At 39.3% G+C, this 27,883-nt stretch overlaps 2 protein-coding genes across 1 annotated transcript; one reads left to right on the forward strand and one right to left on the reverse strand.

The window, feature by feature from the left end:
• LOC115434446 (ly6/PLAUR domain-containing protein 6-like) overlaps positions 1-27,883 on the forward strand; it is a 1,359,089-nt gene that overhangs the window by 1,074,130 nt on the left and 257,076 nt on the right.
• Positions 8,290-27,638, reverse strand: rnd3a (Rho family GTPase 3a). The gene is made up of 5 exons (XM_030157057.1): positions 27,318-27,638; positions 25,762-25,849; positions 12,952-13,061; positions 10,606-10,740; positions 8,290-10,195 (listed from the first exon to the last, which is right to left on the reverse strand). Exons 1-5 carry the CDS (start codon positions 27,465-27,467, stop codon positions 9,947-9,949), a joined length of 732 nt encoding a protein of 243 aa, XP_030012917.1. The 5' UTR covers positions 27,468-27,638; the 3' UTR covers positions 8,290-9,946.

A 27,883-nucleotide genomic window follows, 5' to 3' on the forward strand; every position in this document is an offset into this window, starting at 1 on the left:
AAATATCATGTCTTCATAATGAAAACTAATTTAGAAGTTACTGCTTTTTAGCTTACTGGCCAACAGGCCGTAAGCTACTGTCGTCATGTGGCATCCAGCGTCGTCGTCTGTTACAAAACTTTCAATCGTCTTCTTCTCCGAAACTACAATTCTGATTGACTTCAAACTTGGTATACAGCTTCTTCAAGATGATGGCAGCAAAAGTTAGTGAAATTATTTGGATCTGGACCTGATTCTGGATTTGGTGCGGCTTTGAAAAATTTCCCCATTATAAAAGATAGGAAGTGGATCGATGCAATAACTCAGTAAATATAAATGATATTAAGTGTAAATTTCTACAGTACAGCCCTGATGGGGAGATGACCAAAACATAATGGCCACATGCTGATCAGGATCTTCTTCTGGATCCAGGAATTTATGGAAAATTTAACATGGGCTCTTAAGGGGAAAAAATTCAATCGTCTTCTTCTCCCAAACTACAGTTCTGATTGACTTCAGACTTGGTATACAGCTTCTTTATGATAATGTCAGCACAAGGTATTGAAATTATTTCGATCCGGATCTGATTCTTGGTGTGACTTTGAAAAATGTTCCCATTATAACAGATAAGAAGTGGATTGATCCAATAAATCAGTAAGTATCAATGATATCAAGTTGGAATTTGAATTTTTTACAGATCTGATTGGAATATGACCAAAACATGGGCTATTTCTGTAATATAATAAATACACAGAACTGGGTGATAATAAATGACATCTGGATACATTTCCCAAAGCTTTTAATTTGGCTGGTAAGCTACAGGGCCATTGGTCCAATTTTTTTTAAAATTTGGATTGGTTTAAGTGACATTGTATCCACCTAAGGTCCAAAATTTGAGCGAGTGATACTTATTTTACATTTCACAAACTAAGTTTTTTAGCAATGAAACAGCATATTACTGTGGAGAGTCTTTCCATTTGGTTCTTCAAACTGTAGTCAATTATTATACAGTATATTTTGTGCTGAATTTCAATAAAACAGTCTTCCATCTGCTTCATTTATTTGAATAAAATCAGTCTTGCATACTCCACAGTGTTATTTTGCATCGTGTCAGCATTTCAGATTAAGCCACATTTTTTCCCATGTTGCACCAGTTCATTCATAATGAACGAAAGGCTTGTCATTAAGCCCAAGCCGTCTGCACGCCTCAGAGCCACAGGGAACACGTTCTTCTCTTCATCCTCTTTTCTCAAGACCTTAAACCGAGTCCAGCTCAAGCTCAAGCTTTTTTCTGTAGAAAAAAAAAAAGTGCCCATTGTTTCGCTTTCAGTCTCTGTTTTACAGCTGTGCATGACTGATTGTTTGAGGCAGAAGGATTTGGAGAGGAAACAATGCCCCACTAGTTTAGACCTATTGATCTACACATTCCCAGTCTGTGTCTGTCCCAGCTGGTCCTGAAAGAAAATAGGAAGACCGGAGTGGGGGGGCTGGTCCCACACAGACGCACACACAAAACTTAAGGACGATTCAGATACGGGGTGAGAAGATTCTGCAGGCGATGACTTCTGCTTTATTGAGCTGTTTCATGAAACATAACAGTCTCGACTTTACCCGGTTCAATATCAGACAGTCGATTGCAATATGTGGCAGACAGATGATCATCTCTGCTCAATCGAGTTGTTGCTTGTGCCATATCAGTCCGTCTAAGCAATTTTGTTATTGAATCAAGAAGAGAGAAGCCCTTCCTCTGCCCTGTGAAGATGGTGATGAATAGTGTCCTCCTCTTCCTGTAAACCTGTTACTGCAGACATATTAAGAAATGTATTCTGTTTTTCAGTGGAGAGTGGAAAACGGCTACTTGGCTTAATATTAAAGCAATTTATCAACACTGTGCAGAAACTCTGAACGATAGTTTAAAATGTTCTTAGGATGGTTTTGCCCTTTATGAATCAAAGTCAAATAAGCAATCAAAATGACAAAAACCTAAGCTTTGTACACTGTGATGCAGTTATTTCGGTGAAATTAAGAAAAATGTCCAATGAGGAACAGAATCCTTTATAATTCTGGCACCTTCCAACCACATTTCAAAGCCTGCCATTTGTCACTTGTCAGATTAGTGCACCGCGAGGCAGGTATAAACAAAAAGACTGTGACTACGAGATTTCCTAACGCTATTTCATCAAACAGTCTCAGTCTTATGGGATGGAGCTGCCAAAGGCTACAATGGAGCTGAACCTTTTCACACACTAGAGATAGGAGAGTCTACTTGTCACATTTTCTTCACATAAATGCCACCGCTGTGTGTTATGTGAGTGTGAGTCACGTCTGTAAGCCTGTGGGTGTGACACTTTTTAACGTTAAAAAGTCCTCTGTGTATGCAAACAGCTGCAAATCATAAGAGCAGAGCCATGGGAAACAGGCGGAAACGACTTACAGGACATCTGTAATCAGCGCATTAGCTCACTTTACCTCTCTACTTATACAACATGACAAAACGAGACATGTGGGACACGTACAGTACAGTAAGGGCTGGATTGCAAAGTTGCTAAAAAACTGATTTTCTTGCCAGCTCAGCCCACCCATAGGGAGCGTTCAGGCGCTCTGCTTTCCTGGGATTCCTCCCCTATTACAGTATCTGGGTCAGGCTAAATACCATTACAATCTGGACGCAGCTGCAGAATTAAGGCTAAATAGCCTAAGAGAGCTTGTTTTGTTTCTAAGGATCAATGTCATACTTCCACTGTCATTATAGTGACTCAGCTTGAAGTGGTTCAATGTGTAAACATCTGACGCACCAGCTGCATGCTGGGTATTAGCTTAGCATGGCAGACACACTAGCTGCTATTCACATGAGACAAGCCTGGATGTTTTATGTAATGATTCTCTGATGTTCAGGGTTGCAGGAGTTTCTAGGTGAAGGTTTTCCTTTCTCCAACTGTGGCTCATTTTACCTTGATGAGTGATTTCCCAGAGGCCATTTCAACACTTGCCGGGACTTAACCTTCCTGTTGTGTGTTATGCATAAAATAGTGTAAGAAAAATACAACTGAGACCCCACTAAAGTAGTTTTTCACATGGCTGTGCTTGATTTGAGATATTTTATGAGCCTTAAAGATGAAAAGGAGATTTTCTTTCAAATGTTTTGTCAACGATGAAATGTTTGAATAAAGTTTTTTCTCAAAACATACTTGAAATATTGAAATTAATGAAAAAGCTTGAATGCACAATATGTGGTTTCTGCCAATGGACAGCCTAAGTCCCGCCTCTTCCTATGTGGCACAATAGTCGTAAACGGGAGAAAAAAATGAGTGGCGTTCAATGGTACGAAACCTTTCTCCATTTCGTTCGAATTGGGTCCCCAATACATGCATTACACACATCATGTTTGTCATTTTAAAAGACCATTTTACAAGCCATGAAAGTCACTGTTTAAGGTAAAGAGAGTAAAGTACCATCTAGTTTTGTGTTGAACAGTTAAATGGACCGGATCTATTGCTGCATTTGATGCGAGTCACCAACACTAAAGTAACTATTAGTCTGTGACCTTTCACCTCATTCTTCTAGGAGGGGAAAACTTATAAAGGACTGAAAAATTACCAGAAGTCTAGTCCTTTAAAAGCTACAGAGACCAACCATCTTCTGTGACTCTAAATAAGAGAGAGACACTGTTGTCACCTCCATGACTTTCATGTTTTAGTCTTTGTATTTACATATTTTCACAGTTTTTCCACAAACTGAGACTTTCTTGATGTGTATTTTTACCTTTTTAACCACTGGTGTGCTGGGACAATCTTTCAGCCCGGGAGTTTCATATCCAACCGGCCCACAGACCAGGGATAATACTAATGGCTTAATTGATTTTCAAGTTGTAAATATGCACGCACTGTGTACGTAATGTGTGGACACCTCTTTCACGCACTGGGATAATCAGTAAGACACTTATGTCAATTAAATTCACTGTTTATGTGCTGTCTGTAACACAGGGTTTCTGCAGGTATCAGCAAATTTCTAATCTAATTTAATGCTTTTAAATGCTCTTTTTAATGCCACTTTAAACAAATTTAATGCCCATGTCCAACTGGAGATACAATTTATATGTGTGTATATATATATATATATATATATATATATATATATATATATATATATATACACATAGGTTTACTGTCGACAGGCTTTAACCAGGTTCTGAAAAGCTCCAATCACTTCTGGTGAAACTTCCATTTTCCGATTCTTCCAACATTTACTAATATTCCCTCCACTCTTTTGCCACAGCATGAGAACGCTCACAGCATGTTACATTCCAAGCATCTGGTGTTGTGACTTTGTGTATTGGATGTAAACAATAGCCAATTAAAGGGTTCCGCCTGTCAATCATCACACTATACTTCCAGTCAAAATTATTAAATGTTTACATAATCAAAATAAATCATGACTAACAATGTTTTTTTTCTCCATCAAGTGTATAAATTTTTTTAATGCCTCTGGACATCGAATTTAATGCTTTTTAATGCTATTTAAGGCCTTAATTTTTGCTAAATCTATTTAATGATTTTTAATGCTTTTTAATGACCCACAGAAACCCTGTAACAAGTAGCTATCATAGCTCAAAGTCAAAAGTTAGTTAAAACAAGAAAAGTTTCATAAACTCACCACATGCACGCTCCTCCCTAACTTCAGTGTCATCATCATTTTCAACCTGGGTTTGCTGCTCAGATGCAACAAAAAGCATGCAATTAAAGGACTAGTAGGCTTCTATTGCATCTAGATTATGCACTGTTACATTATTAATATTTTTTTCCATTAATAAAATGACATACAGTATATTAATCCATTACACGGCAAGCTGCATTGGTTAAATACTGTTCAGAGCATCCAAGCCTGATATTAGCTTATATTAATTAGCCTATACGCCCAGCCCCTGTCCTTTACCATTTCCCTCTTCGGTCTGTCTTCTTGAAAAATTTTTTGTGAGCTTCGCACACTTGGCAGCATCCTCTTCTAAAGCCTTTCGCTTTTTTTATTCTGGCATTTTCAATCCCACCAGGCATTTGTCTGTTTCAGGGGTCCCAGAGCCAATCCTGTGCCATACAGCCAACCTCAGCCAGAACCATGCACTATATTGGACTCAACCAACTTTAATGAACACAGAGGGGTTTACAGCATGTAATGGTATCTCCCTATCTTAGTCTGAGGGACAGAAGTGTGATGTGAAATGAGTATTCTCAGTCATTATTTGGTGGATTTTCATGAGTGAAAAACATTTAAACAACTTAATTAATGTCTTATCTTTATGAAACAGCAGCCCGGGTACTTGTTGCAGCCCAGTTAATTTTTCTCCCCTTTGGCAGCCCAAAAGTGCAGCAGTCGACCAGGAAACCTCCCGACTCTCCCAATTACCCACACGCCACTGTTTTTAACTGATAAACATGTAAATGACACATAATTCAACTAAGATTTTTTTTAAATTATTTGTCTCTCACCATACAGAGTAATGCAATTTTTTGTCTGACATGGTCTCATGGGGTTCCATTTAAAAGGGGCGGGGCTTTGACTCTATAGGAGATGCAGTCAAAAACAATAACAACAGAGGTAGTGTGATTAAGTCATGGAGAATCCTGAGTTGTTTTTTCATGACAACTGCCAATGCAAATGTGTCTGAGGCAGGAATCATGTTTTGACTCACTAATGTATTAAAGGTTCAATATGTAAGATTTGCATGTACCAAAGTTTATACTGGGGTCTGTTTTCTGCCAATAATCTCTCTATCTTTTTTTTTTTTTTGTGCCACCTCCATTTCTAAGCTAACGATTTTCTCTGTTACCTTCAGCCATAATAACAGTTGGATTTCCATGCAGAAGATTAGGGCGGATTTTCCCCCAAAGCACATATACATTCACTCTTTGGTGCCTCTGTTCTGCTGACTTGCAGCAGAAACAGTGAGAAACACTATGTACTATTAATTAACACCGCTGTCTAAACTTTCCTCCTCAACCAACATTTATTTTAAATGTACTGAGGACCAGTGTAAATACTGTAAATTACTAAAAGTTCTGCATTATGGATTGTTTAGCATTAATGTCACCAAGCGAGGGAGTCCATTTATAGTGATTATTAAACATCTGTCCACAGTAAGTCTTCACTTGTCCATTTAAAACAGAAGTTTGTGTGAAGTGTTTTGCAACTGATGAAACCACAACGTCTGGCAAATTTACACAGATCCTTTAATTACATTAGAGAGACACCTAGTCCTACACAGTGTAAGTTATTAATGATAAACACAGTATGTGGGCTCTTCTTCCTTCTGGTCATTTCATCACGTTGCATATTTTTCTCAGGGTTCTGGTAGTTATTAAATATTGCAATGTTGGGCAAAACTGATGCAGAAATACAACAAAAAAACCCTCTCACACACAGCTGATGGCCTCCGTAAACCAAAGGAAACTCCAGCAATACATGATATAGCTTGGATCTAAGTCTGCTCCATTTTAAAAGATGGTCATACAAACAGGCCGTAATAAATCAACTAAAGTTTTTAAGGCTTGCAATGTTTTCCAGCCTTTGGGTATTGTAGCTGTTCAGTTCAGTCACTCTGTTTAGAGTTAAAGAAATGAGCCTTAACTCAAAAACCTATTAAAAAGGGTTTCATCCATGCAGCCAGAAGGAGTACTGCTGTGTGTCTTTCGTCTCTGACATTTATTTCTCACCTGACAGGCCTGTTTTCCTGTTTCCTGACAAGCTAATACATCTCAGACCCCATGTATGTGATGAAGTCATTGCATGATATATAGGCATAGTGTGTAACGGAAAGCAGTTTGCATGCTCGGCAGCCCAGGGGAATTCACCACGGCCTGTTACAAAGTCTGCTTCCAGCGATACTGTAGCTTTTTTACACAGCTGAGATGATGCAGTCTGACTCACAGAGAACCTTTTGTGTTATTCAGCCGCTACAAAACCTGCTCTTCACTCAGATGTCAAAGTAGTCAAGGACAGTCCGACTTGTTTTGCTCAATTGAGAGACTGTTATCAAACTGAGACGATGAAGAGGTGAATCTGAAATGTCGTTTTATTTTTTCCACTATGCAGAGGAAACACAGCCTCATAACTGAAAATTACAATGGCTCACTCCCCACCCAAATTAACTTCATCTAACTGGGTTGTTAAGCAACTAAACAAACATTGAAGTGACAACAGCCGACTATTCTTGATTCAGGAGTTAAATAGAGGAAGCCCACACTTGTTTATAAATGATTTGCCTCCAGACATGCCTGCGTAGACTGTAAAAAGCTTTTGTTAGAGAAAGTAAACAAGAGCTAAACACCACATAATAATTTGGCTGCGAGGCTTTGTCTGAGTCTTACAGAACAGGAAACAAACAGGGCTTAAATAGACCACACCTGTGCCATCATGACAAAACATCACAGGTGTGTCCTTTTTTTCAATGGGAGAAAAACAATTTGTCCAAAATGAAACTCAGCGAAGGAAGTACACGACAGACATAATGAACTGCCTTTTTATACTAAATACTGTAATTTTAACTTATTTCTTGTGTCAGATTATGTAAGAATTGAATTTTCTGTTTGGCTTTGTGATATTAAGGCTCATTGCACAAATTAGACCCAGCTGTGAATGGATTTAGTTCCTGTTTTCTCCACAGGTGCTGATGACCAAGTCTGATACCTGTCTTTATCATACAACATTTTACATTTATGATTAAAACAATTTGAATGTGGTGAAGAGGGCATTTTAGGTCAGTATTTCTGTTTTATTTCATCATATTTCCCCCCTTGCCATTTTAATATTGTCAGATTTAAGAAGAAAAAAACCCAGTGTTTATTTTTAGACCAATGAAAATTCCCAAATATGTGAAGCTCAAGTTGAAAATGTGCATTTAAATACTGATGTTTATTCAGTTTGTGCAGTACATTTATTTTATGTGTAGATGGGAACAAACATTTGTGAACCCACATTTCCATACAAATAGCCTCAAACTAATCTTGTTTTTTTAGATATATATTATGTAACACACATTTGAGGCTATTTCAACTTTTTTTTGCTTAAATTATTGTTTCTTACAGATTGGTTTTTCTTGCCTTTTATTATTGATTTACTCGTGACACACTCACCACAATATATTAATTTGAATGAAAAAGCTTTCATGGCCTTTTATGGTAATTTCATTTTCTGTGATCTTTAAGGCAGTGAAATAGAAAAATCTTAGCAAGTGACCCCAAAAAAACATACTTTGATCATCATTTCATCTCACTTCATCATTTTAAAAAGTCAAACAAAGCAGAAAACACTTCTCTCTTCAATTACATTTGCATTTATTCTAAAGGGAAAATATATAATTCAATAAATATTGTGGCAACAACAATGGCAAAGACATTTGAAAGTGACATCAACATGGGGAGGAGACAACAGATGAGAAAATGATGATACGCATTGTGCCGCTTATCTGCCAAAAGTGGCAGCGCTGACATTTGAGTGTGTTTGGGAAGTTACATTAAAAGTGCATCAATGCCTCTGATATTTCAACAGGTTTTTGTTGCTGGAGGGAAACCACAAATTTAAAGACACTTAAGAAAATTCTATTATTTTTTTCTGTCACATTATGACAAACAAATGAGCCTCACGGGCCTCTTAAGGGTCATGAAACTCAAACACTGTAATGACCTAAATAAATCTTAAACCATGTAAAATGGAGTTTGAACATTTTACCCATGAGCAGTCACAAAAGTTCAGAGAGATGCAAAGCCATTTGATGTTTCCAGAGCCTAATAAACAGGCTTTAATTGTTATTTTCACCTCCATTCTCTGCAGAGGAAAAGTGAGTCAGCGCTCAAGCTGTGAATTCTTCCTCATTTGACAGAATTAGTCAGATTTTTACTTGTCAAAGCATTGCTCAGCCTAAGCCTTTTGGACCATTAAGGGTCCATTAGAAGTTTTTTTTTTTTTTTTTAAATGTTGCGTCAGTGATTTCTCTGAACTACAAAAACAATGTCAAGAATTGGTGAAAATGATGGGGCACATTACAGCATTGTCCAAATCCTAAAGAGGCTGGTTCGAGTTTTGTGCCTTTTGTTCTCTGCTGTCGACTAGAAAGGCCCGTAAAGCTGTCAGTGCGCAGAACATCTACCAAAATCTTTCTGCAGAGACTAATTATGCATCTATGGCTGCTGAGGTGAAATATACAGGCACAGAATGGCTGTCTGACTAGTGCAGACAAGTACTTTTCAATCTACAGTGGCTTAGTTCAATTGCTAGATTGAACTGTTTATGGTTTAAACTTATCAGGATAAGCTAAAATAAAAGTAATGCTACAGTTACACCAATGACTTCACATTATACCGACAACATATCAGAGACAGGGCACAAACAGCGTCAGGTTTCCTATGAAATTCCTCTTATTCTTGTCTGCACTCAGACCGACAGTTCTAGGATCAAGGACTGAGAGTGAATCAAACCACAGTGACGAGTTGTTGCTGTATAAACCCTCCCAGCGATAAGTCTTTGATCCAAGCACAAGCAGCAGCAGCTCTTCTTTTATCCCCAAGCAGCGACCCCCACTCCATCACCACCTTTGGCTCGCATTCAAGAGATCACATGTTCTTCCTTCACAATGGAACGTCTCCTGGTGACATCACTCCTCCTGCTCATTTCCTGTTTCAGTGGAAAGCCTCGACCGTATCCGCTGCGGATCACTTCCCAGACCAGGTTGCCCGCTGACTGATAGCATCCTTGTCTGATGGGGCGGGGGGCACACGGATCGGGACATTTCTACGCATTCAGTTTTCATTGGTGCAGAGTATTCCAGTAACATGTACATGAATTGAAGCTTATAAAACCCCCTCAGAGACAAAAAAGGGGTCTTTGACATGCAGGAAAGAGTGTTGCCCCATAGCTTCCTGCTTACACTGCGCTCAGTCCTCTTTCTCCACAGTCTAATCCCTCTCGGTCTGATCAGTCACATGACCGAGCAACTTTTGGCTTTGTCCTTCCGGAGGTCCGAGGCCACAGCCGCTAGGTCAGGCCGGCCGGGCATGTGTGAAATCCTCTTGGTGGCGCGGGAGGCCTTACTGCGCTTGACGTTTTTGTTGTTTTTGTTGATGCAAGCCAGCGTGGCCACATGGAAAATGTCTCTGACGCTGTTCTCCGACTGCTGAGCCGAGCACTCGATGTAGGGCGCCGAGATCTGCTTGGCCATGCTGGAGCCCTGAGGGGGAAAAAGGTCACGGAGGGTGAGTCAAGTCGAGTAAAGAAACTAGGTAGGTTAGAAAGTAATTTTTATGTATTGGCGTCAACAGTGACAGAAGGGTTTTCAACCTCTGGGAACAATTAAACACGACTTCAACTCAATTTTTTTGTTTGTTTGTCTGTCTGTGAGCAAGATAACTCAAAAAGTTATGGACGGATTTGGATGAAATTTTCAGGAAATGTTGATACTGGCACAAGGAACAAATGATAAAATTCTGGTGGTGATCTGGGGGGGGATGTGTCACTGATCTGGCTTGGCGGAGGTCTGCGCTCTCCTAGTGCTTTTCTAGTTTAGCTTTAAAACATGTCACTGCTAACACAGGTATCTACTGTTTCCTTTTTTAATCTACATGCTTTTAATGAACATACCTGGTCGTAGGAAACTGGTGTTTGTCGATGGTTGGAAAGCTCCACCAGCGTGCTCAGATCTGTCCGCAGGTCTGATTTACATCCAACCAATAGCATCTTAGTGTTGGGACAAAACTCTTGGATCTCACCTTTCCACTGCCGAGAGACACATTTAGGGTTCATTAAGAGACGAATAATATACAAAAATGATAATAATAATGTTTGAGACCAATAATGAACATTTTCACAAGTGTTTGGTTGTTGTGAGCAGCTACTTGTATTACGATAAAAAGCCTAATTTAACACATGTACTTCTGGAAAGGGTCACATGATGTAGCAATGCAACCATTTTAAGAAGAGATATACAAAGATTCATGAGACCAGATTATCATTTTTTCCCCAAAAGTCTCTGTTTTAATTGTCCATATTACAACATAATCTCTGAGTGTCCAGCTGTAAGTCTAAAATGCTGAAATAGTATGGATGCTAAATGTAAACAGAGCCAAAGTCATCATACCTGAGCGCCTTTCTAGTAAAATTAAGCAATGACATAAAAATCGATATGTATTTAAACGTACGTGTTCGCCATCAGTTACAGCCGGACATTAGAGTCCATGAATCCCACCTACCCCCATCACCTGCCCTTTAAATACAAAGGTTAAAGCTGCCACTTCCTGGAGCCCCTCGTGCTTTGAACCCTAGAAAAGAACTACAAATAATCTCTGTTTCCTCCCTGACAACAATACACTCTCTGTGATCAATGGCATTTCTCTAGGGGCTTTAATCTGAGGCTAATGTGCCTGTGGGCCGCCTGGTTGGTCAGAGGAATCAAGTTCATCGACATCCAGAGAGGAAGTGTTTTGTACAGTGTGTCGATCACTTTGTAGCACACATACAGTCTCAAATGTCTGCTGACTAAAAGCCTAGATCATAATCAGAAATCAGATTAAATTTCAGATGGGCTCTGTTTAACATCATGCAAGAAAGAAAAGAAAAACCTGGTGGAAGTGGTCTTATCAAGACTGAGATGACAGTATTTCCATCTATTTGTATAGTGAATGGTTTGCTGAATATGAAAATGGAGCGAATGACATGCTGCTAACCTTTAATTATTGCAAGAAAAGGTTATAGATCAACATCAGTGCATGGATCTGCTAGATCACACGCACTACTGTACATCATTTGTTTAGATATGAGCTAGCATGCATGGCTAACACCACAATGTAAGAGATGGGCTGCAGTAGTCATAGAGTTCCTGGGTTAAATATATAGACTGAATTTCACTACAGTGATAATGAAGTGAGATTTTAATGTATTATTTAAGATTTCTTAATGCATGGCAGTGGAACATATGTTTTTACTGTATGCAGTCACAAAGTACCAGCAAACATTAATGATTATTTAGTTTGAAAGTGTTTAAAATATCTGTTATCTGCACATTTGATCACTTTTTTTTTTTTAACATTTTGGAATCAACAGGGAATAGATAACTGAAATCAGTCAAATTTAGGGCTGCAGCTAATGATTATTTTCCAGTGTTGATTATAATTCCACTTCATTCTCTTATCATTTGGTTTATAAAATGTCCTAAATTTGAATATAACATCCTCAAATGTCTAATACAAAGATATTCAGTGTACTGTCCAAAAGACCAGGAAATATTCACAATTTGAAAGATGGAATCTGAGTATTTTAAACAAATTTAGCAATCCAACATAAATGATGTTATGTTTCACTGAATTTGTCACTCTTTGTATTTTATGGATAAATACATCTGGTTATTTTTGTTAAATGTGATGGTTGAATGCCTTGTGAATCCCACTGTGACTTTAGTGCGCAGCTAAAGCGACATCCTCAAAACAGGAAGTGCCTTTCCTGAGAGGAGCAGGTGCATTTCACAAGAGGAAAACACCAGCGCTGTATTTTTTTAAATGCAGTTCTTCTATGTGAACTCCAAACCTCCTTGAATCAGATGACTTATGTTGCCTTATGTCCCATACACTCCATCAGTGTGTACAACCACAGTCATCAGACCTTAACCACCAGCAGCTCCATGTGAGTAACTGCTCACTAACGCTTCAGTGTGAAGTTAAGCTGCTTCCTTCTCCTGCTGCTTCAGGGATTTAACCCAGAGACCTTCCTGTCATACTACAGCTTTGTACAACTCCACATCACAAGACCTGACGTGTGCAAGTCTGTAAGAAATCTGTGACCTACAGTAAGACTTACACTTTTGATCCATTCAAATGCAACATAGCTGTGTCTTTACTAGCAGATCAAATGGAAATAAAATGAAAAATGACTTTGGTGCTTATGACTTAAGGACTTTATTGAATCCTATTGAAGGTTTGATAAAAAGGAACAGACCTTTTTCAGTACGCTGTCGAGTGTTTCAGGGCGGCTGATGTCGAAGCAGATGAGGACAGCGTCAGAGTCGGGGTAGGACAGAGGCCTTACGTTGTCATAATACGGAGATCCTGAAACAAGAAAGAGCAAAACATTAGAACCTGAAACACATGGATTTGAAGGCTATCACTTGTCTTTTGCTTTGAAATGATTACACAACGACAAAGAAAAAAAAAAACACATGTTCAAACACCCAAGTGTGTTACGCAATACAACTTGTCAATGTGACACTGAAACAGATCCATTCGTCTCATGACCATGGAAAAATGTCTGTTTGCTCCCACACACCTCCGAAAAAAAGGTGGTCTACTGAGGCCAAGAAATTTTCCAGATTCATTCTGCTATTTTAGGAAACGGGGACCTGTCTGCAGAGGCACCATGAAAGGTATGCTCTCTGCAAACACATAACTGAGCAACATGTGTGACAAATTCAGGTACTAAACGCCTTCTGAAATATGACTTGGCTTGAACAATTCACCCTTTTCTATTAATTTATTTCTGATTTATTTGACAGGGATAGATATAACACACATAGACAAACTGAATTTCAATGCATGCAACACTTAAAACAGTGAAGCACAGAGAAAATCAAAATAACCCTACTAGAAAGAGGCCAAACATTCTTCGGTACATTCAAAGTGTCTCATATTGAGCAAGGAAAAATCTTCCCATGGGAAAGCAAACTTTGGCTTGGCTAGATTTCTAAGAACTAAAAAAAAAAAAAATCATTGAAAGCTCATAATGGACCAAATGGAGAAAATGTCCAAATTTAAACAAGTTATGGTCATTACAAGCAATAAAAACAGACTTAATGGGGTGATATTTTGCTAAACCCACTTTTATTGGTCTTTGGTTCATTTATTTGTGTATTTGGACCCTAATAGTTCAAAAACTTTGAATTTAAACCTTCCAGGTGCCGCAAAGCCAGCTTTAGATTCATTTTGGCAAAAATCAAATAGATTTCTACAACCCGTTTTAATCCCTGCTTAGTTACGTCACGATATTTGCTCATATAAGGTCAAGACTTCCGATGAACATTTCTCCAAGTATGCTATAATTGTTTATCAGCAGCAGCGGTTGTAGTTCATACTGAAAATATGTCCAAACTTCAAGCCGATTACCTAAAATGTTCAGTTGTGGTTGTGTTAACAAAAACAAGTGGCTGAACAGGAAGGACAGAGCAGCACAGCCAACAACCTGGAGGGGGTGGGGCATGAAGTGGCTCATTTGCATTTAAAGGGCCAGCGCTCAAAACGATCTTTCTTGTCATTACTCAGAAATATTGTTGAAAATGGATCTGTGGAGTTGAATTAACTAAGAATTCAGACCCAAGCATAGCAGTTACAGTTTATGTAGACCAAAGGGAAATGTTTTAAAATGCATAATTTTATTTAAAAAGCAAAATATCACTCTTTTTATGTTCTTAAAATGAGAATTTGTGCAAGTGGTGTCACTCTTAACATAAGAAACAGAAACAGTGTTGTTTCTTTCCTGGAATATTATGCAACGCACCATTTTAACTTAACGTTAAACCTAGTTAAGTATAGCTGGAATGTCTTACCAAGCCAAAGACATACATACATAGATTATGTTTTTCTTCCTTAACGTGTTATTTTAGTTTTTGCAGCATTGCATTCATAGAAAATTACCCTTTCCTACAACATTAACAGATTTTACAGTGAAGTATGAACAAAGCTAACCAAAATATTATGTGTATAAAACCACAGACTGTATATAACTACAAAGCTGTGATGTCATCCACTGGTTACTGAACTGCTGTTTTGAAGCCAATAGCTTATGAATTGTCACCATGTTGGCTTTTTTGGAAGCAAATGTGACCATATTTGGACAAAAGGGGTGAAACTAGGAGAGTTCAGAGGTGAGCTAATGCTAAGTGGTAATTATAATCAAGCACTGCATAACACTGAAATTTTACCTACTTGGTGGAAACTATTAAGCACAACTACAGTTGAACTGTCTGTCAGGAAAAATATGCTTCATTAAATGAACGGAAACCAGCCAAAGTCAGTCGGCAGGTGAGCAAGCTGTAGTGCAGACCTGTCAATCAAAGCCCAACCTGGCAGACATCAGCACTTGGGAAATTGTCAGATCACTTCTAGTTCCACATAAAATGGATAAGACTTTAAAAATATAATAAAATATTTAAAAAATAATAATAATAGTGGATCGGAGCTAACCTCAGTGGCTGACAGCAGTATTACAACTTTAAAATACTTTTAACTTGGCTGCATTTTGGAGCCAAGGCTCATCCCTCTTGCAGAAAACTTTAGCCAGATACTAAAAAGGTAGACATTTTTAATCACCTCATTTAGAATCCAGTTTTATAACTTTTATATAGAGGCTTTAGAGAGGAGACAAAGCAGATCACTTTTGTTGAGTCCTGATCATTGTTAAACTTCATTTTCTTACTTTGATGACCTTTTTTCCCTCAATTTTACACCCCGATTCTTCAAATAAAACTTCCTCACTGAAAACCAAATATGTCTACTGAAGTGAGTGCCAGCAAAGACCTCAATTATGTGTTTTTGAACGTATGAAGACAGCAACTCTCTGCTTTAAACATAACTTCTTCTGACAGTTATTCTCAAATGACACGAGTGCAGCTCAACTATAATCCATAGCAACCAAGCGAGAAAAACAAATAATGCAGCGTCAGGAGAAAAAATGTGCTGACTATAACATGATCACTTGTTGAAGTTCTCTCTGGAGAAACGCAGAACTTCAGAGCGAGGAAATGACTGCCTCCTTCAAAATTGAAACCATGTGCGAGGGAGACGCCCCTCGCTTCGCCAGACTGAAACATCTCCAGAGAGGAAGTGGCTGGGAGGGGGAGGCATCCATGTCAAGGTGAGTCAAGATCACATGACGAGCAGGAGCTGACCACACACACGACCTAGCTGCCAAAAATCTGGAGAATTTTGTTTTTGGTAACCGCAGGGTCCCGTGGGGAGGTCCTCCCTAAACACTGGTGTGGAGAAAAGCCAGGAATGCACTGTCACATGGACGCACACATTCAGAGATGTTGTAATGTAAACAGTCTGGGTGGGAGACGACACCGTTTAAACACACACTTCCTTCCAGGCCTCGTGCAACAAAAGCAGCAACACCAGCTGATGCTTTGAATGTGCAAAATTAAAGTCCTGCAGAACATTCCTCTGTATCCCACTCCACATGTTGACAGAGACAGGACATCCAGGAAGCGAATCATTTCTGAGCCTTAATGTCTGTTTGCGTTTCACAAACTGGAAGTCAGTGAAGTATGGTTGCAGACACGCTCAGTATCACACCAGGAACTTCACAGAATAACTTCTTTTGGCTTTGTTGAGCACGATCCAAACGTTTAATGGGGTTCAGATGGGAATGCACAGATCTGTAATTTTCCAGGAAATTGCTGGTTTTTCACTCCCCTGCCGTGATCCGGTCGAAGTCACATCAAAAATATTGTGCACTATGGTTTTAATTCACACAAAGTATCATTTGACTTGTATTTTAGTGCCAGTTTCATTAAAAAAGCACAATATACTTGCAGATTCCTTTTTAGTGCAATAAGACTAAAGGGCTAAAACTGAATTGATTGATTTATTTTCTCAATTCAAGTCACATTTTGTTCAATTTGTTTTTTATTTTTTAGATCTTTACAAAGAGTGAAGTCAGGTTTGCTCTTTTACATCATTAATACTGTACTTGTTTTGGAATATATAATTTTTTTGCTAGACTTTAATATCCCACTTCTATGACATGCAGGATAGTTTGACAAGAGTGAGGGAATCACACTTCAAAACAAATTATCATAATTAAGTTAATTTCTTTAAAACCTACATTTGCTGAATGGACACAAATATATCTTTTCTTCAGAAGTTGATGAAATTTTTTAATGTGTTTTACCAAAAAGAACCATCTTAAAAGGAGCTGTATGAAGTATTTGTACTTTAAAATATAAAAAAATAATATAAAATTCACATTACTGTTCAGAATATAGAGCTACAAAGATCTGCCAAAGATGCCAATACGTAGATATATACTGAATCTATTCATACTGATGGACTGTTGGATTTAACTGACCACTAGAGGGTTCAGTGAGTCACTCTGCGGAGCTAAATGTCACATGTCAGAAAGTGATGAGATGGGATGAGAACCACTAAGAAACAACTTTTAGGGTCAAAGAATCTGATGAAGTGATAAAAGCTACAAACATTGTTTCACCAGTGGAAACTTATTAAAAGTATGGACTTTAATGCTAAAATCACAGTGTTTCTTCTAGACGGGTGAGTTTGATTATGAGGCTTGAATTTCTCTTGGGATCAATAAAGTATCTATCTATCTATCTATCTATCTATCTATCTATCTATCTAATGAAGGTTTAAAGTTACTGGTGGTTCAGACTAAACTGGGACACTTCTGACCTTGTTTGGATGATTCCAAACACATCTTTAGCGCAGCTACTGACAACACAAACCATACAGAAAATTGAGGTGATTTGTGGTTTTACTGTGACCGTTATTGTCTAAAAACAGAACTAAGCTAACAACTTTAATGTAAACTACTGACTGACACAGCATGTGAAGATAATAATAATAATAATAATAATAATAATAATAATAATAATAATAATGATAATGATAATAATAATAATAATAATAATAATAATAATAATAATAATGATGATGGATTACATTTCTATAGCACTTTTCATGACTAGGACAGAGCAGGATTCGAACTGCCAGCCCTTTGGTTATTGGACAACCTGCTCTACCTCAATTAGAGCAGTGTTAATTTGACAATTGTTCAAATTAACCGGTTGTGAGTTTTAGTTTTGAAAAAGAAAACTTGATAATACCATAATACAGATGTGTGCAAATAAGGATCCTTTATTTACTTTACTTTTTATTTACTTTACTTTATTCACTGATTGATCCAGTCTGGATACAGTGTTGATTCATTGGTAGGTTTTATAGTCCTAATTGTGCTCTGATGTATAACTTCCCCCTGCCATTGAGAGTTTGGACTATCAATACTACATGTAACTGTCTAAAACGCCCAGTAATATTCCTTGAAAATAAAACAACATCTTTCCGCTATCGGTCAAATTAGGATTAATGTGAGTCGTTGTCTGAAGGAATATGATAAACTGCATTACTTTCCACCTAAATCAGGTGTCTAAATTATCAATGCTATGATCCATGACAGTAGTGTTCTGGAATAGGTGACGGTGACTAAACAAAAGGGTCTGAGCGTCTCTGAGCAGCCGCCATCGACCCGACACAGACGCTACAAGGCGAGGAGGAATGCAGGATCACCCACATGAATTTATTTCTCATTTTTCATGGCAGTCTGGTAATCAATTGTTGTCGTTTGAAGTGTTTTTTTGTTTTTTTTTTCAGCCCCCGCTTTCTGGAACCAATCATTGGAAAAATAAGACCTCGCGACTGAAAGGGTAAGCTGCAGAGTCGGGTGACATTTCACAATGAACCGATTGTTTTTATCAACCCAATGAGGGGACACATAAATCCAAGTAGCTAAGGCGCAGTATATGAGCTCTTGTTGATTTGTCTCTGTACGTATCCCCGCTCATTTACCTGGAGATTAGAATATTTATAGCTACGAATGCTCTTTGCACACCTCTGCAAATGATTTCAAGCTTCACAACATAGAGTGTAACTTGCACAGATGATTATAATTTGCATGTGGCATCTCAAAGTAGATGAAAAAGTGGATTTTTTTTTGCATCTTGCTTTCTGTTTACAGCAGAATTGTAGCCACATTAGGCCAGGGTTGAAGGCAAGCTCCGCTTTGAGGTCATCTTCCTGCCAACCGGAAAGATAAGATAAGAGGAAATCCCACTGCGAACACACACAAACACACACAAAGACCTGGTGACTGTCATCTAATTAGCTCCTGTCATTGTTCTCCCACAGGATCTCTAAATCTGGAAGACACACACACCCCGTCCACCCTCTCTGTCCTTTAAACACACTCTCCAGCTCCCTTACCCTCTCTTTAACATCTCCCCCCTTGTGTCTTGCACACAGCAGCGAATACACTTGTGCTCACTAATGCAAGAAGACAGAGGAAAATGAAACAATACAGCTTCCACTGTGGCCGGGGTGAAAAACTTAACAGCTTTCCGTGATGAAGTGGAGGCTCTTCCAAAATGTAAAAATGCTCTTCCTTCCTATTTCTTGGGGATTGTGCTTTTTTTAGGCTGGTTTCCTCAACAGCTGGGATACAAAGCACAGCATAATGCAATAAATATGCATGAGACAAGTTGGAAAATACATTGTGGTCTATTCTTGTAATGCGACTCATATGTCAAAATCCCAGATGTTTCAAAGAGAGGGGAAAAAAAATGAAATTCCCTCATGTTACCTGTCCAGAGTGATGTTTGAGACATTCCACTTTACAAAACAACGGAATGACTTTATCTCACAGAAACAGACACTCTTCTGAAGTGAGCCAGCTGCCAAAGTGGAGGTATGCAACAGGTCTGCAGGCCTGCTGATTTACTGCATAGCTCACATTGCTGAGCAGAGCTGGGCTTCAGGGCGGTGAACACATGTGTCAGTGAAGAGGCGTTTGAGTCTTTAGGGACACCTGTGGAAACAACAAACCGAGACAGGCATATCCAGCCGTCCTACACCAGCATGCTCATACTGTACTGTATATATATAGATATATAGCCTGGAAGCAGACAGAGAGACAAAGCACAACAACTACACAAACATTTAGGGCCACTGCCATCCCACAATCCGCCTTCAAACCAAAGCTGTGTGTTAAATCAATAACTTTTTGGTAAAACATGTCATACTCAAAACAAATACATAATCGGCTTCATGCTGAATGGTATAAAGTGTATTCCTTTTACTGCGATACAACAATAAACTGACAACATAAACACATCTTAGAAATAATGTGAGGTCAATGAAAAGTTTTAATAGTGTGATAACGATACAGGACACAGTGAATAAATAAACTACATCATATAATCTGTGGAAAGCTGGAGTGTCACCTGATTGGACAATCGTGGGGTTTTCCTGAGATCGACTATTACAATACTTACAAAAACTCTACAAAAGTTAGATTTTTACATTACATTCAGACATTAGAGAGAAAAATGTGAAACTAATATGCTCATTGAAGTGAAAAAGGGTGATGTTGACCAGTCTTAACCAGTCTGCGGAAACCACTAACCAGCTATAGAGGTGGACACTGTTAGGTCTTATTTTTTTCTCATCCATGTGCTTATCAGCCTGGTTCTTATCTGTACTCTTACCAGTTCTTTTACTTTAAGAATTGAGTTTGTTTTTGTTCATATTGTGTCATGTTTTAATGATCATGAAAATACAACATTATAACTATCACACTGATACTATCAAATATCCCGAAATCTACCTGTAGAAAATATTTTGCATGGATTGTTTTTGTAAAATACTTTTTAATACCATATTACTAGACAACTTCAAGTCGTGGGAAATAGGTCTGTTTTTCATCTAGTAAAACTGCTTTAGGTGGAAAAATGCCACTATGATGAAACATAAAACTGAAGAGCTGAATCAGACAACTTATGTTACACCACAATGTGGTAAACAGGTTAATATTTTTATGTAATGAAACTGTTCTGAGTGTTGCCAAGGGATCAGTATCAGTATCATCAGTGTTCAGGTTTTGAATGCTCCCCAGACCTTGATGTGACTGGGCCTAAAACACACTGAATATTAACCTGAATGAGCTCTGGAGATGCTCTTAAAGACATGTGAGACCACATTAGGGATGAAGTGAGAGCTGCTCTGTTTTAGGAATACAGGAAGCACATGTGCATCAGTCACATGTTTCCCTACATTTACACAGCAAGTCAAGAATTCAAGCAGGACACAGGTTCGGATGTCTGGTGTAACATCACACACAAAGTCCTTTTACGACATTAGCAGCCACAAGGTCTATTAATCTCTCCCAGGATCCCTCTGTCCTTCCGTTCATACTCCACTGTAGCATCACTTTCCCCTTTGCTGTCGGCAAATTCCACCGTGATTCAATTTCCCCTTGGAAACGAGGTAAGGCTTTTGTGAACCACGCCACTTCTCTTTCACTCCACTAAGGATCTGGGCCTGGCTGGTACAATAGGGGTCTTTGTAGAGGAGGAAGTGCAAACCTTTAGTCTGAGGAATGCCAGACATGCAGCTCCAATTCGTTGAGCCCAGAAATGTGATCCAGTGCAACAATGGCTGCCAATGGAGGGGGCGCAGTGTGTGTGTGCACTTACAGAGTGCGTAAAAAAGTCCCAGAGCTTTAGGAAACCAACAGCAAAGTATCTGCTCATGCTGCTTTCAACAAACTCATTATGTATCTTCCTCTAAAACTCTTATCTGACTTCCTTCCTGTTGTTCAAAGTGGGTCATCTTTTAATGTGCGGAGCAGGCAGCTGTTCAAATCAACACTCAACAACAACAAAAACCATTTCCCCATAAGGTTCCTCAGGATAAATATTACCAAATTAGATCTCTGGAGTCCAACATGTGTCTCTCTGGGAGCCGCCGATATGAAAATGTTTGATAAGATTTTGTTTGAGCTTTTATTTGTTACAGCTTTGGGACATTGCCTAAGAGAGTTGGAACAAACATCTCATACTGATTCTTGAAGCCAGAAAAATAATAAGCTGTTTCCTGCAGTCCAGCCTAAGCACATAATGAATATTTCACAAGTGCAAAGGTGCGAAAATCTGTTTCAACCAATCGTCTGTAAGCAGGGGATTAAAACTGATTGACAGGGGACATTCTCATAATAGCCAGTACCTTTCGTTTTGATAATTTTGTTTTGGAAAAGCAGCAATGCACAGAATACATTTTGGGCTTTCTTCCCTGTTTTCTGTCACTTTATAGATGAAAGCACTGATTAAAAAAAGAATATATTACTTATTACAGAGAAATAAGACCACATTTGCTAGTGTCATGAAGATCCATAAAGAAAATGAATATAATAAAACTCTGAGTGGAGAATTCTGTGGAGCAGACTGTACACCACTTGTACTTTGTACATTGGTTTCATCCTCACAGTTTGTTTACGAGCCAATGTGCCTCTCCTGACCTTAAAGATTTTTGTATTGAATGAAATAAGGAAAAATCCACTTAAGTTATCTAAGAAGCAAGTTGCCCTGTATCTGTTGAGCATTATCATTACTGGGTTCTGTCCACATACTGTACTGGTAGAAGGAGAGTAAGAAAATACTGATGCACTTAAGATAAAGTTTGTGATACTGCATTGACTTCAAGCATCAAGACACAGTTGGGTTTTCAACATCAGGAATGAAAGAAGCTGTTATACTATGCTAATATTGCTAAATTCATCTTTATTGTGATGATAATAAACAGTCACCAATAAAAATTCCTCTGAAGGTAACTGACCAGGCTTCACCAGTCTTATTACTACAAACTGATGGATCCAAACAGGCAACAATAGGATGTATTACCACTGACTGGTATGAGCAGATATTGGCTCAAGAAATTAAAATAGCTCCCGACGAAATGCGTCTAATTACTTTGATGTCCATTTCCAGATTTATTGCTTTATTAGTTTGAGCGTGACTAAAATGTCTTTGCTCAGTGCTCAGTTCAGCAATAACAATCGATAAATAGTTATTTCCAGATATGCAGGCAGGGATATTACGGCTTTTCACTGTTTATTGCTTATTGGTTGCACCAGGTGACCAATTCTTGCCATGAACACTTTTATCTGGTACAATGCTGTGTTCCAGGCTGGTTTTTGAGCCCATAAGTCACGACTTCAAACCACAACTCACGACTTCGTAGCGTTCCAAGCAAGTCACGCCAAACTGCCCGAGCGCAAGGAATTGTAGTAGCTAGATGTAAACAAACCAGCATGGTGGACCACATGTTATGCTCATTTACAATCACTAGCAGCATTGTACCTGTGGTGCCATTGTACGATAGCATGAGCGGCTAAAATCGCCCAGCATACCTCACAACATTTGAATACGGACATAAAATTTTGCCTAGTAGGTAGTCAGGTAATGTTTCTATTCATTTGGCGAGTTTGGCAGCGATTGGGCCGGTGAAGGCTGAGGAAAATCCATACTAATGTCCTCCTGTGCTGCAACATCGATCGGATAGATGGACACAGAACGTGCATTGTGTAGTAGGATTTCTTTTGCCAAAGGTGCTTCTTCTTTGCTTATTTGAAGGAAACAGAGGAGTAAAAATGGCGGATAAGGCAAGAGGAGCTGTTACACCTTTTATGTTATGTTATTTGGATATTTAGATACGCATTTGGTATTCATTTATTCTTGCACTCAATCGACTCAAAACTAGCTAATGCTGCTGATTATGCATAACATTTGCGGATAAATAATGTCAGCGCAATACCTTGTTTTAATAAACAATTTGCATAAACACCATATCCATGGGGGCTGCCATTGTTGTTTCATGAGCTATGTGACGTCAGAGCGCGGAACTGGGAGTACATTGATCTAGTATGAGTTCACGGGTGGGAAGTCACGGGTTTGACTGCCATTCCAGTGCATTTTCACCAGTAGAAGGTTGGAAAAACGTGAGTTATGGGTGGCCTGGAACACAGCATACGGCAATATGTGTGTGATTTACAGGGTTAACTGCCTCGGTGATTTTCTGTAGCAACAGACTGATACATCTGCATACTTGGCTCTGAAGTTTTATGCAATTCTGCTCATGAATGTAAGCACATGCTTGAGGCAACCGAGCACAGATCCACAGGGGTCATCGTGTTTACCCTCACAGCCTCCCTGTCTGTCCTTCGATCCGACCCTCAAACACCCTTCCAGATTATTTCGACAAGCAGGCGAGCATGCAAACAGCACAACCCACTTCCTCTGCCGGTGGAAGACATGTGAAGCATCAAAGGCTGCACCCCCAGCCCCATCTTCCCCACCCCGAGGCCGGGAAGCAAAGCAGGCACAGACAAGCCAGAGTGGGGACAAATGGAAGGTAATCCAAGCAACTGGCATTTACCTTAATGACCTAAATGAGTCTGATCACCCTCCCTTTTACAAACACACACACTCAGCAGGCAGCTCATTAGGCCACTCATCTCTGCAGAACAAAGACCACCAGGGAGTGTAGGTGTGTGTTTGAGAGGAAGGGGGATGGAGTTGGCTGGTGTGTTTGTCTCCATCTATGCGTCCTGGTCTTTGTCTGAGTGCATGCTGGGGTCAAACACACACACACACCCCACCCTCCCCCACTGCACACCTCAGGAGATAAGGGATCGATTGGACAGGCCGTGGCCGATGGGTGTCTGTACAAAGGGCCCAGTCAAGCTGAAAGCTGTATCAATCAGTCATTGGGTGTGTGTATGTGTGTGTGGATGGTTGAGGGTGGGGGTGACGGCTAGTGAAGGTGGTAGGGTGGGGGTCTGGCTTCATCTCAGATCCACTGATCTAATAGGACCCCCCCTCTCTCGCTGTTTTATGAAGCAGAGAGAAAAAGAAAAATGGCTCCAGGCGGCCAGCCAACACAGTGCAATAAAACCAAATTCTCATTCTGGCTGGCTTTCATTTGTTCGCCTTTCCACTTACTTTTCCACAATACACACATACTATAGAGATGAGGGAATCTGAAATTTGAGCACGCTGTTTTGCTTGCTTGTAGCATTAGCAAGCCTGGAAATGTGAATTATTCCGATCAACCTTTTATTCTCATTTCCTCCGGATAGCACAGGACAAAAAAAAAACAAAACAAAACAAAAAAACATCTGTCTGTTTCTGCTTAGCGGGAGTCGAGCTGTGATTAAAATGATAGAATGTCTGAAGTTGTGGACTTAATCTACAGTTTGGTTTCTTTTCTGGTCTCAGCGGCGAGAGAGAAAAATGTTTCATGCTGATCTTGACATTTGAGAAAGTTACTTAAACATTGCTGAGGAATTCCAGGCCAGAGACCCGCAACAGCTGGCTGTCGGTTCGACCCCGCCCATCGCACCCACACACACGCAAACACACACCACATGCTCGCACACACGCAACATACGCCTCGCTCACGCCTGACTGCTGTGCTATTCACTGCTCAGGCATTGATGGATGGGAAAGTGGGTTTGTTTACCCACACACACTTGATCACACACACACTTGGGGATGCAGCAGCTGGTTGCGACTCTGAACACAAAGTCCAACCAACAAGCGATTAAAAGCATTAGGACACGTGTTGCACAACCCAACTTTCCCAAAAACACACAATGCAAAATTTCCAAAGTGTGCTTTCCAGATGTGTATGAAAATGATTCAGTCTGTCATTATCTTTGCTTTCCTGTTTCTCCTTAAAACTCCATAAATCAAATCTTTGATGTGAGTCTCTGCTGTGATATAGTTTCCATGTAGGTAAAAGGTGAGGCCCTGCTAATCTGTGTCTGGTTTGTAGAAAGACAAACTCAGGACTATGCACATGGATTAACCCAGCTTTATTGATTAAAATGGGTCACAGATTAAATTTCATTATTAAAAAAAATCCAAGCCCAGGCCTCATTTATATCCTGTGGTGAAAATACCCCATATTCAGATAGAACCAATTACAGAGCCCTACTTAGTTAACAGTAATCCAGTTTCACAAAAACTAGAGCGATTTACAGTCAAATGTCCCAAGGGAAGGGGTCACTGAGGGTTTTTTTTTTTGGCCGAGTGACCCCGCCTGTAAGCTCGCACATGCCCCAACATCTCACCACACTCTCTCAACATGAGTTCAACGGGCGAGGAAGTGTGCTATTGCTACAAATTACCTGATGTGTCCCACAGACTGAGTTCAATCCGCTGCGTGTCGATCTCAAAACTGGCTGTGTAGTTTTCAAACACTGTGGGGACGTAGCTCTGCAAGGGGGAGACGACATTAGTGCACATTAGAGGCACATCTGGTGGATGTTTGTGCAGAAAATTGCTAAAATTGAGCTTATATAATGAGAAATGGAACAAAAACATCAAATCTTCAGCATGAATATTGATAATGCAGCAGTTTTATCACTCGTAAACCAACTATTCGCATTAAAAACACTATTAAGTATGTCTCCAACAAGTACAGAAATTAAATTTCACTGTCAGCTATAGTAACTTGTGTCTTTCCTCATCAAACCATTTGTTTCTTTAATGTCACTCTCCACTAATGAAGGCTCACAAACCTTATTTTCAACCTGCTGTCAATGATATAAAGCCTCCAAATTTTGATATTTGCAGAAAATGTTCTAAACTTTGCCTATAGATTGCAACACAACTATGATTGCAACAACAAATTCTGACCTTAAACCACTGTAATCAGGACTTTACCACTACTGAACCAAACACTACCATGAAAATACTATTGTTGCGCAGGTTAAATCATTATAATGTAGTACTTTTATCACTTTCATCAAAATATTATAGACTAATATTTCTATTGTTCTTCATCAACCCCTTTCACACATCCATGTCCACTTTAGTGTGAGTTTTTAATGTCATTCTCCACTAATCTGGTGTTAAAGAAAGTCCCCAAGTGTTGATATTTGCAGAAAATGTTCTAAACTAAGCCTACACAGAGACTGAGGAACAGCACATCTACGACTGCAACAACAAAACCTCAACTTAAACCAATATCATGCAGCAATTTTATCACTGGTTAACCAAGTATTTGCATCACATTACGACTAAATATAAATAGAAACACAAGTTAAAATGTTAAAATATTTAAGTACTTTATCACTAACATCAAACAGTTACCAAAGTATCAGCCTGAAATATTTCTGTTTTACCTCATCAACCATTTTAACACGTTTTTAACATCATTCTCTATTAATCTGGTGTGAAACAGTCTCCAAGTCTTGGTATTTGCAGAAAATTTTGCAAACTAAGCCTAAAAAATACTTATCCATACCACAACTTCAACTTAAAACATGATAATGCAGCACTTTAACCACAAGTAGAGCAAATCTATACTACATCTATCGCTATAATGTAGTACTTTTGTTAGTAGCATTAAAAACATTATGAAGTATCAGGGTAAAATATTAGTTTCATCAGCCATTATAACACATTTAGGTGCATTATAGGACTTTGCACTAAGAAGCTTTATTTAAAATAAAGTCTAAAAGTCTGCATTAAACCTGCATAGTGACTGCAACCACACACCTTCAACTTAAACTATTCTAATGCAGCACTTTTATCACTAGTAGAGACATAAAAGCACCATAATGTGAGAGGCATCTGACACATCTACGTCCATCAGAGAAGATTTTTTTTTTTTTTCTTGCTGATGCCACTCTGCAGAGATAAATCAAACTGGTGTGGATCAGGCTTTGCAGGGTCTCACCTCAGGGAAACAGTCCTTGGCAAACACGTGAAGCAGCGCAGTCTTCCCGCACTGGCTGTCCCCCACCACCACTATCTTACACTTCACACTCTGACTGGGATCCATGCCGGATTTCAGAGAGAATTTCTGACACGGGCGTCTCTCCTTCATTGATTTCAAAGTGGATTAAGTGGAAAGAAAAATGAGTCCAGCTGCGCGTCTTTCTGTGTGAATCTCCCAGAATAAAAAGAAAAAAAAAAAAATAGAGAAGTGGATGAAGAGAAATAGAAGAGACAGATGCGTTCACGGTGCGTCCCTGTCTGTCCGTCTACGTCCCCCCGGTGTCTCCGCCTGTTCTGAGCCGGTAAATGCCATTTGTCTGTATTTATAGCGTCGCGGGAGCCAATCGGAGCGTCTGGATAGGGATGGGGATGGTCCTTCCTTCCTGCGAGCCTCCACGCAACAGCAGCATGCGGGGCCCGGGCACCAACAGTGCGCCCCCGTTTGGGCTGCGCGGAAATTACGCATTACGCACCGCAGGACCGGACACTTGCCACAAAGACGCAAATAGAAGACAAGCGGGACCT

Source organism: Sphaeramia orbicularis, chromosome 2 (assembly GCF_902148855.1).
Source record: "Sphaeramia orbicularis chromosome 2, fSphaOr1.1, whole genome shotgun sequence".
In the NCBI taxonomy this organism is placed as follows: Eukaryota; Metazoa; Chordata; class Actinopteri; order Kurtiformes; family Apogonidae; genus Sphaeramia; species Sphaeramia orbicularis.

Excerpts from the sequence above, each read along its gene's own strand:
- rnd3a (XM_030157057.1), bottom strand. The coding sequence starts at position 27,467 with ATGAAGGAGAGACGCCCGTGTCAGAAATTCTCTCTGAAATCCGGCATG. Across the intron at positions 25,850-27,317 it reads CCAAGGACTGTTTCCCTGAG|AGCTACGTCCCCACAGTGTT; the intron begins GTGAGACCCTGC and ends TCCCCCTTGCAG. Across the intron at positions 10,196-10,605 it reads CACCAGTTTCCTACGACCAG|GGCTCCAGCATGGCCAAGCA; the intron begins GTATGTTCATTA and ends TTTCCCCCTCAG.